The sequence below is a fragment of the Parasteatoda tepidariorum genome, chromosome 11 (assembly GCF_982258835.1).
Source record: "Parasteatoda tepidariorum strain Cologne lab strain chromosome 11, Ptep-v5.0, whole genome shotgun sequence".
NCBI lineage: Eukaryota > Metazoa > Arthropoda > Arachnida > Araneae > Theridiidae > Parasteatoda > Parasteatoda tepidariorum.
In genome coordinates, this window is record NC_141765.1 from 50,613,900 (window position 1) to 50,626,739 (window position 12,840).

Consider the following 12,840-nt stretch of genomic DNA (forward strand, 5'->3'; position numbering starts at 1 on the left):
TTTGAAAAGCAGTTCATTTTTTTTTTTAAATTGTCACTTTAACTGTTTAAACTAGAAGTCAATCAAACTTCGATAACTTATTAAGCATATTTTTCATATAAGACGATAGACCCACGCCGAAAAAGTATTAATTATTAGGTAGTCATACACTTCGTGACTCCGAAATTCCCCAATTTCTCTTCTTTTTTTTTTTCTTTCTTTTTTCTTTCTTTTTTTTTTCTTTTTTTTTTTTTTTTTTGTAAGAAAAAATCTCTACGCTTAATATATCCCTAACAACAAAAAATCAACATGATTGATTAAAGAAAACAGCAAGATTCTATTTTCAAAATCAACGCTGAGCTAAACCGCCTGCTGTTGTAAATCAACTCACTTATTGAACCCTTTGATCGCAGATTAATTCCAGCAAAAAGTTTTCTGCGAAAGCGAGTTAGTACCAATTTTTAGGATGTTTCCTTGTCTTCTGGGGCAGGTTCAAAACCACAAGGCTATGGAATTGAACATTAACAACCGCAAATCTGAAATGGATTCAATGCCGATAATAAAATAAAATGAAACCTAACTGCGAAGAATATAAAGAAAGTATGAATAGACTCTCCATCTCTTAACAAATTCAGAAATACAGAAAGCACATATGTTACATGCTCGTGACCTGATATATAGATTACATAATTTAAAAAAAAATTACACTCTTCCACTATTTTATGTTATGCTTCTTTAAATTACAACAAACATAACTTCATGTCAACCAATAATTATTGTCAAATATTGCATTCAAAGAGGCCCAGAAATAGCTGTTACTTCGTAATTTAAAATTTAATAATTTGGTGACTAACGTGTTGAGCTCGACAAGTTGGTCATTAAATCAAATTAAGGTAAAACAGCTTTTTTTGGGGGGGAGGGGGGGGAACTTAAATCAGTTCTCGACAATAATTATTCAAAAACGTGAAATTAACAAAAAATCACAATAATTTAGATTAATAAAATTGCAGGCTCAAAGTCGTATGAACAGCCAAATCATAAGAAATTCGCATTCCTAGCCGTGTACGGGTTCCTAGCGGTGAGGAGTATATCAAAGTAGCATTCCTAGCGAGCGGTGCGGAGTATGTCAAAATAGCATTCCTAGTGGTCTACGGTGGTATCTCTGGTCACAAGTTGTTTAGCAATTCCAATCTTTATGGAGTACTTTACCTACCTCATATCCAAATTTGTGCAAGATCAATTTTTGAATTTTTTTGCAAACAGCAGCATGCGAACCGGCAAATCAAAATCAATTAACGAAAAATTTAATTTTAAATTTAAAAAGGCGACATTAGTCCTTATTTTTTTGCCGAATAGTTTCAATAACACACATAGTAAACAAATGTTATAATCATAAATTTAATTTTATTTTATAACCGTCGTAGAACAACCGATCCTATTTTTGGTTTACGACTACGAATGCTCACCTCCATAACCATCTTGCAATTTTGAGCCCATTCCAGAAGACAAGGGAACTCCAGGATCAAGTATTGAGAGAAATTTGCTTTCGTGGAGGTCTTTTTGATGGAATTTGCTTTATATGGACAGGAAAACTGCGAAAACCTCCAATGGTTAGTCTGATGGTAAGGGGACTCTAACCGATGATCTGTCTACCACTGAGGATATTTTACGTTAGCTGTTGCAATGGTCGATGTGAACCGGGTGAGGAATTCATATCGGTCAGCTCACCTCATTGGAAAGCGAATGCACAATCCCCTGAGCCAGGGCCGAGATAGCCTGATCGGTAGGGCGCTGGGCCCATATCCAAGAGGTCGTGGGTTCGATCCTCGCCGGCCGAAGACTCCCCGTGTAGTAAATGGTGACTGATGCACGTTAAATCTGTCGAGTCTCAAAGTCCTCCATGTTCCCACAACAAATCAATACCTCTGGGGGTACTGATCCAGGAGTTTCCTTGTCTTCTGGATTGGTTCAAAATTACAAGGCTACGGAGTTGAACGTAAGTAGTCGTAAACCCATGAAATTGGGTCGGCTGTTCAACGACGGTTATAAAATAAAATAAAATCAACTGAACCACTACGACTTCATAATCATAAATTAAAAATTTCAATTATTTAAAATAACAGAAGTTATTAACTTGAAATACTAGATATAATGCATTAGAATTCCTGAAAACACAAGTGCTCTCTCTTGATCTCTTAGGAGGGCAGCCGTAAGGGGGTAACAACAATTTTTGTATTATGATTGTGTAAAATTGTTTCAATAATCAGCAATATATTCAAAATTTATTTCATATTTTTAGTGGAAACATTGGGTCTATGTGTGATTTCTATTCAGAGGAATATGAATTGCTTCCATGCTTATATTTGGAAGTTGCTTCCTCCGGTAATTCCAAGAACAAGAAGTGTTTCAGCTTGAAGATTACTGCAATATTTTTTGCAAAGAAGATCGTTTATTGGAGTACATGCATATATATATTTTGAAACATTCCTTTTGAAAGATTTGAACATGAAATGTTTAAAATCATATATATATAAATAAATATCTGATGTGCCGTATCCAAAGACTGGACAAATTTCACTCAAGTGTTTATCACAGCTAATAATGTCCATTGATAAAATATCTAAAAGGAACAGTGAATATTAGCACTGAGTGTTCTTCCTATTTCTCAGTGTCAACAATATACGTGACTAATTTGTTTTTCAGCACATGTAGAACAGCTTTGTACTAAGCAGAAACAAATTCTATAAAATTGTTCATTTATATTGAAATCATTATGTCACATTAAAGTAAGCACCCCACTTTTCCAATGGCTTTCAAAATCTCGAGTTTTCTTTAATTGTCTAAGGTATTATTCCGTCATTAATTATTGGATGCTTTTATCAAATTTTGATTTTATATAATAGTTCAAGGACGTGAATAGAAATTGATATTATGAATCAATTTACTAGTTCTTCAAAATAAAAAATATAAAAATTTTGTGTAGTATATTCAGTTAATAAATTTATTCAGGAATAAAACCTCTTATATTTAACAAGCTTCTAAAAAGTTAAGAAAAACATGTATTTTTATAATCCTCACAAAATTTTAAAAAAAATACTGTAAACTGTATAATATAATATCAGTAACATTTGAAGAAAAATTTAAATAATTTTTTCAAGCATATAATTTCTTTTTGAATAATTTCGTGCGGAATCGTCTCTGAAAATTGAATTAAATTAATTCAGGAAACAAAATATCCTCTTCTTTTGCGCTTCTAAGTATAAATTGCTTCCTTATATAGCTGTTGTAATTTGTCATTTTGATGCTTTTGCATTTGATTTGTGGAACTGGCCATAAATGCATTCTTATATTCATAAATTAAATCAGACTATTCCAAAAAATTCTTCAGGCTAAGTTTTTGTTCATAGCTTTTATTAATATTACATTAATATACCTGGATTTTTCAAGAAAAACAAATATATATCACAGCTTTAATTTATGATCAACCGAAATTATTGTTTATAATGCACAAAATTTAAGGGCAACTTCTAACTGCTTTAGATAGTTAGAACTGCAAAGATAAATTTAAACTATTAGTTTAACCTACATTATTCTTATCTACTTAACTACAGCTCCTACTTAACTCATATCTAAAGCGACTCTAAATATTTTTTAATATCTGAAGCGTTCTTTTGATATTCATTAAGAACTACACAATTTAAGCACAATTTAAGTCATCCCTAATTAAGTCATTTCCTAGAAACTATAAATAAATAAAGGGACAACTTTCTTCTTATATATTTGTATTACATGGAATCTCTTTAAAAATAATTAAATTTTTCTTGTTTTTCTTTTCAGAAACTGGGGTAAATATTGTAAATGTCTACTGTAAATTAAAATAAATTTTTATTCTTATTATAACTTTTATGCCTTAAACTAGGCCAAACAAAGCATTATTTTAACTAAATTCAATTCAAAGAAATAAAATAAATATAACTGAAAAAAGTGCTTATAAACCTATTTGAAAAATATATAAATTTCTCCTTGAATAAAATGATGTGCAATATTTATAGTAACCTAATCGAAAAATCATATATTTTATGTTTTATGTGTTGCTCTAAATCTCATTTCTATTTTATGAACTTTAAAAAATAAACTGCAAGTTTCAGAAAAAAAATTACTTCAGAATGCCATTTTTTAAATGTATTAAATTTCTAAATTACATGTCGATACTTAAACGTTAATTTTTATAAATTTTTTTTAATAAATCTGGATTTTGAAGTCATTGGTCCCAATTTTGTCTCCAAGTGTTTTCTAGTCAAAGCGCAAAATGTAATCTAAATGTAATATAAATGAAAAAATGTGTCAACATTTCACAGAAACATAAAATAAAGGCAACATTTTGCCATCATTGAATCTTAGTACATATATTGCTTTTAGAGAGTGTAAAAGCTATCAAAAATACTCGGATTACGAAACATGTATTTTGTACTTGTGTTATTAGACGTATGCTTATATCACTTAGTAAGCATCAATTGTTCTTCCTTGTATGTAATGCAGTTTTGTATGTATTTCTTTATGAAGCTATTGAGTGGTTGTGAAGCTATTTCTTGAAAATTCAAATTAGTTCTAGCTTTTTTATAATGATACTTAGTGTAAATACATTTAGATTAGAAACAAAATCGTCTATATGGCGTTATAGACAACTAATTTTCGAAGCAATTTATTTTCGCGTTGTGACAGATTGTCTTAAAAATTGGAATAAAATCCTATTTATATACCAATTATATACGAAAAATAAATTGTAATTATAATTATTTTTTAAAAAAAAAACTACGTCTCACCATGTTGGATTTTCTTCAAAGTACCAATTGAAAATTTTAAAAATGAAATGTGTTGCAAATAAATTGTATATCATCGTTTTAAATTAAAATTTTACACTTGAAAAGTTTTGAAATCATTTAATGTGAAATGTGTATGGAAAGCTTTACTGTTGCATCTGTTTGTAGTAGTACACATTTGTAACTCTTTTTCATTGTATTTTGATAGCTGTTCTATGGAAATACTTACAATGGAAGTGACGTTAATTATTAAATACATGTACCGTCACAGTCTGTTATACACTGATATTCATAAAAAAAGTGATCTTGATGTTTTGTCACAGCTTTTTATGTCACTATTCATTATATTTCATGCGCAAACCTATTAATTGGTGCATATTTATGTTGAACAAAACAATAAATGTGTGTAATAAATATCAGCTTACATTTATGATATGTCTGTGTTTTTTTTTATTAGTTTTACACAGCTACTACTTTTGTATAACTATCATTATTTTTAAATTTAAATATCCTCTATTTTAAAAGGTTATTATGCACTGATTTTAATGCTCTAATATATTCCAACTTAATTTTTAATCATTTTAAATATCTTTATTATCTTTACTATTAATTATACTTATACACTTATACTTGAAATCACTTAGCAGCTATAAAGTTTTTTTTACTAGATCAGCTATGTTTATATAATACTATTTTGTTTGTGCACCTTTTTATTCGTACTTTTTAATATAAATAATTTAGATATCACCAACAAGAAGAAGAGCATCCCTTTGATTTAAAATAGGTATCAGTAGTGACAAGTATTATTACAAGTATCAGTATTGACAAGGTGCATAAGACAACAACAGCATCACCAACATGCCTTATTTTGAACTGATGCTAATAAGTTCGCCATCTCAATGGAAAATTTGATTTCAATTTCATTGAAAGCTATAATTGCTCATTTCAAAGTTGTTTAAGAACATTTTTCTTTAAACAAATATTTTCAGAGAAAAGAAAAATTAAAACCAATTAGTACAATGTAAAAAAATATGTATAGTTGCCACCATTTTTGGCGTTGAGGTAAACTAAATACATTTTTAAGTACAGAACTGTAGTTATTATGCAAAACATTAATTAACAAGACAACAATTGTTTGAAACAATAATGGAAAATAAATAACTAAAAATGGGCTTGCTTTTTAAACGAAATGCTTTTGCAAAAAAGTTATAATTTGATTCTAAAGCTCATGAAAATTAATGTTATCAGAAAATAAGCAAATAAAAAATGAGTAAATAAATGAATAAACTATAATAATCAAAAGGTAAATAAAAGAGTGATACAAAGTGTAATGCTTGTACACTGCAAAAAGATGATAGTTTCAACACCAAAAATGGTGGCAATTGTACACTAATTTTTTTTTACTGTGTTTAATACCGTTATTTAACTTCAAAACATAATGAGAAATGAATTCTGAACTAAGCAAGTTGAGGCATCATTTGTATAAATATCTTATAAACATATAAATATCTAATATACATATGATATTTTTCAATTGTTACCATTGATGGACATTTCTTTAATTACATGTTTGAAATGAAAATTAACACGTAAATGATATCGGTAACTATTTTTGTAGTCCGATAAGTCATAGTCATTGTGATAAAGTCTCAATAAGCAAAAAAGGTTCAGAAATTCATACTTCTCAATATAGTATATGCATAATTTCCAAGACAACACGTTTAATTAAAAGTTTAAAGGAATTACTAAGCTTTTTCAGAAAAAAACTTAAATTTTATTCTGATTAAAACTTGTAGATTATTGACTTTGAAAGTTAATAGCATCTGAGATATTATTCATTTGTACCCTTCATTATCTTTTATGTTTGCCTACTTTTTCTTCAAAATTTTAATTATTTCAGAATTCCTGTCGTCTTTTATGCACACACTATTCCCGTCATTATGCAACGCATTGCTCTCTCATTCGTTTTTGCAGCGGCTTAGTAGATCGTTTTTATTGATCATTTTATTGAATGTGACAATAAGAAGTATTTCTCTGAAAAGCTAAAGATATTTTTTCCTCAAGAACCGGAATAAAATAAAAGGCATCAGGAAATCTGAAAATGAAAAATAAATAATGTTTTAGATATAATTAATTTTCAAAGTCAATAATCTTTAAATTTTTATCAAAAAAATCAGTTTATGATATTGTGAAAACACCTAGTAAAGCCCTTAAAAATTTTGTTAAAAATTTTGGCATAACTCCGCAAAAGTGAAATCACTAATGGTGATTACTGCAATTAAAATTGATTGTTTTCAATTATAGTCTTTCTGGAACTTATAATTTCGTAAGAAACTTATGTTTCTAAAGAAAAGTATTTATAAACACTAGAGCTTTTCAAACTATGGATCGATGATCCATTTATTCACTTGTGTGTCTACTAGTAAATAAATATCTGGATTGTAATTAACATAAACCAGAGCTTTTCAAACTAGGGATCAATGGTCTATTCATTCACTAGTGGTTCTACTTGCAAATAAATATTAGCGTCACGATAAATATAAAACACGAATAACGAATAATATCTAACTATGTGTCGATGATCCATTAATTCACTTGTGGGTCTACTAGTAAATAAATATCAAGATTGTAATAAACATGAACCAGAGCTTTTCAAACTATGGGTCAGTGGTCAATTAATTCATAAGTGGATCTACATGTAAATAAATATTAGAGTCGCGATAAACATGAATCAGAGATTCTCAAACAATGAGACGAAAATCTATTTGTTCACTAGTGAGTCTACTAGTAAATAAATATTAGGATCGTGATTTAAATAAACCACAGCTTTTAAAACTATGGGTCTATATTCAATTAATTCACAAGTGGATCTACATGCAAATAAATATTAGAGTTACGTTAGTATAAATCAGAGATTTTCAAACAATGAGACGAAAATCTATTTGTTCACTAGTGAGTCTACTGGTAAATAAATATTAGAGTAGCGATGAACATAAACTAGAGCTTTTCTAACTATGGGTGGATGGTCTATTTATTCACTAATGGGTCTACTAGTAAATAAATATAAGGGTCACGATTAACGTATATCGTTACATATTTCCCTCAATATAAAAATAAGGCTGTTAAAAAATAGAATAGTCCCAACAGCTCATTTGCCAGAATTTCTCCGTTCCCTTCACGAAACTTCGAGAAATGTTCCACAAAGTTTTTTTTTTCTTTTCCTTGTAGTTTAAGGGAAACATATTTTTAGATTAAGCGAAATTGAATTAATCAAAACATATTTTTATAGACATTTTTGGGACTGATCAAATCATACATTTCCAGTTTTTCCGCTAGACTTTAGGAAAGTACGGGTCTTTAGAATTTAGGACTTCTAAATTTCTGGATCCTTTTTGACGTAATTCTCACTTTAAAACAATATATAAACCCCTTATTTGAATGTTTTACGATTTGAAAAAAATAATAAAATAATAAATTATCAATTAAAATAATAATAATTCGACAAAGAATTAAAACCAAAAATTTTTTCTTCTTTAAAAGTTCAAAACATGTGACACGCAATTTTCTTTATCATATGCACATATATATATGCTGATTTGATCATTTAAAACAGAGGTGTCAAACTCAATTTTGCAGAGGGCCATATATTATATTTAGAATATGTAGACGGGCCAGATGCGAATAAATAAAATGTACTGAATTATTATAAAATTTTATTTACCTAATTATATAGCTTAATATGATTTTTAACAACCGTATATTATAAAGTTATAATGATGGTAATTATTTTGAGCTCGAGGATCCAGATATCTGACTTCTCTTGTTTTTGACAAGCTCATTGATGTCCGGTTTCATATTTGTTATAATTATTTTAAGAATTGATTGGAGATGTTCATTCGTAAGTCTTGCACGATGTTTGTTCTTAATTATTTTCATGAAACATCTGCTCGAATAAATAGGTGCTACCAAACATGCACAGAATGCGTGCTGTATGCTTTTTTGATTCCGGGTAGTTATCCAAACTCTTGAAATATTGTGTATAAAATGTAAGAGCGTTAACCTCTTTAAATTTTCTTTCAAAATACTGTCCGATTGAGGATTTGTCAACTCCATTTGCAAATGAACTGGTGCCTATGAAGCTTCAAAATTGAATGGATTGTTGAAAATTGGGAATTCCGTTTCGTTCATATTGTGGAATTCTTCAAAACGATTGTTGAATTCCGTGATCAGATTTTGCAGAAATTGAGAATATTGATCCAATTTTCTTTGGTTCACTGTGCCAAATGATTTTAAATGAGGGAAATGATCCAAAGTTTGATTTATTACCTGATTTTCCCACAGCCTCAACTTCGTTTCAAAGGCTTGAATACATGAATACATTTGAGTGACAATCAAATTTTTACCCTGTAACTTTACATTCAGATCACTCAAGTGTTAAGTCATATCTACCAAAAAGGCACAATCAATCCACTAGTCATTGTCATAATCAACTGGGTTGCCTTTTTCTAACATGAAAGTTTGAATAGGGTCACGTAATGAAAAAAATCTTTGTAAAACTACTCCTCGACTGAGCCAACGAATTTCGGTAAAATAAGGGTCAGCAAAAAATTTTTCGTTCAAATCTTGTAAAAACTGCCTGATCTGTCGGTGATTCAGTCCTCTGCTCCTTATAAAATTTGTTATTTTAATTATAGGTTGCATGACATGGTCCATTTTTAAATGTTTGGATGCCAATGATTCCTGATGAATTATACAGGAAAATCCCACAAAATTCCCTGATGTTTTCTGTTTTAATTTAGCGTTTGCCAGCCATGGCAGTAGCGCCATCCGTAGTTGTGCTGCTAAGTATATTCCAGTCGAAGATTCCTCTTGTTGCTAAGAAATGGCGTTACTGTCTATCTCTCTCGCTTGTCCAGGCACGCTCTGCCCTTGAAATTACTTACAAATGTAGTGTGCACATTTTAAAACTTCCGTAGAGAAATCGAGTGAAGTCTAAAAGCTCTAAAAAACACGATTCTTCTTTCTGTGACACATCGTGATCGCGGGCCGTATTAATACGAACCGGGGGTCGGATGGGGCCCGCGGGCCGTATTAATACGAACCGGGGGCCGGATGTATGTTCGTATTAATACGAACCGCGGGCCGTATCTTTGACATGACTGATTTAAAACAACCCTTCACTGAGGGAAATATAATTATCTCTATTATCGCTCAAAACTGAATAGCATAAAAAAAAGAGTTTAAAAATAAAAAACTAATCTAAGGCAACCAAAGCTTTGTTTTAGATTAACAACACTGAGTATAATTCTGAACACAGAAATAATTCTGAAATTGAGAAAAGTTTAATTTTTCTTCTAAAATAGATTTTTTTTTTTTCTGTTTTGCACAGACTATTGCTAATTTTAGTCAAACAATAAGTCCTTAATTTGGGCTTCAATATAACATTTTAATAGGAAAGGGAAAGAATTTTAATCGTGTCTAGAAAAATTGTATGCGTTTATTATAACACTGAAAAAAAGGAAACAAAATTAAAATTGAACTCTTGAAAATGTAATCGAAATAAATATTAAATAAATGAATATTGGTTTCAAATTAAAATAAATATTCTAAATTATTCAAAAACTTACTGTCGTTAATAATTTAAAAATTTCATGTGAGTATTTTTTATAGAATTTATATCGCTCTAGCGAACTTATAATAACGAGCAAAAGGATTTAGATCAGCTTGCCAAAATATGGTTAAAAAGTCAAATAATCGCTGTTGGTACGTATCTCAAGCAATCTTAGACATGGTCCTAATGGATACTATCTCTAGGACCTTAATAATCAAGTCGGTCTAATAAATTTATATTAGAAAAATTTTAGAAATATAATTTTAGAAATTTAGAAATATGAATCAAAACTTTCTTCAAGATTTGAGAAAACTGCGACCATTTCATCTTAAAGACTCGTACTGCTTAATTTCATCATTTGACAAATAAGTCATTCTTAATTTCATCATTTGACAAATAAGTCATTCTTAATTTCATCATTTGACAAATAAGTCATTCTTAATTTCATCATTTACAAATAATTGTATTTGAACTGAATACTTTTAGATGTATATTCTCAAAAGTGTACATTTTCTATAAATACCAAAATAAGTTCCATTTGTTGTAATAAAAAGTAAATGTAAAAAGAAATAGTAAAAAAAAAAAAAGAAATTTAAAAAGCAAGCATAAATTTTCTATAACGATCGCTAGATGGCGACATGAGTTACTGTAGTTATTAGTTCCTTACAACTTTTAACTCATTGAAATCAAAGATATCGATTTATACTATAAAAAAAAAAAAATTTATAAAGTGGCCTCCCTTTCGTCCCTTCTTCCATGAATAAAGATAAAAAATATTCTTATGACTCATGAATAGCATAAAAATTGAGTTTTGTACATTTTGCTCTTGAAAGGAATAATAAAAAACTTTTATTTTTATCATTGTCACTAGATAGCAGCATCATTAAAGAAAAGTGAGCTCGTATTAAATTTTATAAGCATTTTTAAAGGTTGAGTGGTGACTCTTATTTTCTCGTCTTTGTTCAAGACAAGTCATTCACACCAAAATAGTTCCGAAATACGGCGCTACATCACTAGACGCGACTCTTGGCGCTAGTAGTTAATGTAACCCATGGCAAACTACTAGTTTTCCTGGAATTTTCCTACTTTCAACATAGCAATCAAGACTCGCACCCTTTAATTTCTTTATTTAAATAATAAGTAAGCAATATTAAAGCAAATCATTCGGAGGTATATTCTACCAACTCTATGCCTTTTCTTAATCTTTTTTAAATGCACTTTAAAGTTATATTTTCTCAGTCAATTAAAGAAATTTAAAGTTAATTCAATTCGAGTCCACAAGCCTAGAGGTCGGGAGTTCGATCCTCAGAGTTGATACGGGAGCATATAATTTGCATTTTATCTTTCGAAGTATTATAAACTTATAAATGAGCTACTAAACACTTATTTTACACTTATCTAGTCCTTTTCTTTCAAATTTATTCAATTATGTATTTATATATATACTTTTAAATTTTGATTAAAAAAAACATATAAATCTTTTTAAATTAAGCATTTTTATACGTTTATAACTTAATACCTCTGATACTCTTTAACTTCGCATAAATAACTGTAGCGTCTTATTTTTTATTTCATAAAATGAAAAAAATTATTTTCTAGTTTTCATTTCATTAATAGAAATTTAGAAATAAATCTTCACTGAAATTTTTCGATCTAAAAAATTTTCAAATTTAGCAGAAATTAATCCTAATCAATTGAAGAAAAATGTCAATTTTTTAACTTGTAATGACTACTATTTAGCTAATATTAACTATTCTTTTAAGCTAAAATTCGAATTATTAAAATTGTAATTGTATTCAGTTAACTGAATACAATTTCAATTTAAACTAGTTATCTTAAATTAACTATTAAACTTAACTATTTATTAACTTATTTAACTACTAAACTATTAACTATTAAACTTAAAATCATATTTAATATTATTTATATTTAAAATTATTCTATTTTTTTTAAACAAAATACGTTTATATATATTTGTATCAAGGTAAAAATATTTTTTAGTTATAAGCACTTTATTTTTATAACGATTTATCCCGATTTATTTTTATCCTCCAAAACTACGCCACTGGTTGTAGACGCCTATATTAAAAAATATCATAACCTATTTGGATGTCAGAGGAAACTTCAATAATTAATGATAATCAATTACTTATTTACAATAAATTTTTATTTATAATAATTATTAATATAATAAATTGTAAGCATAGTTTCAAATGTTGCGACAAAGTTTTTAAGTAGTTAAATCTTTTGGTTTGAAAATTAGAGAGCATTGGAACAGATAGTAATTTATTTAGTTTTCATCATACAGGATTTATTTTAATATTTCTAGTTTGAAAAGAAATTTCATTTTAATATTTCATTCCGTTTCTCTTAATCAAAAAAGGGTAAAAGTATTTTAACGACGTGCGAGTCTCATAAAAATTAAATTTC

General features: G+C 28.6%; 1 protein-coding gene across 1 annotated transcript in view; it reads left to right on the top strand.

Annotated features, from left to right (window-relative positions):
* The window catches only part of LOC107451050 (sodium-dependent noradrenaline transporter), a 203,528-nt gene extending 198,294 nt beyond the window's left edge, over nt 1-5,234 (top strand). Inside the window, exon 15 of the mRNA XM_043046900.3 lies at nt 2,279-5,234. Coding sequence (XP_042902834.1) covers nt 2,279-2,302 — 24 coding nt within the window. The 3' untranslated portion in view covers nt 2,303-5,234. The remainder of the gene's footprint in view (nt 1-2,278) is intronic.
* Nucleotides 5,235-12,840: the final 7,606 nt, after the last annotated feature.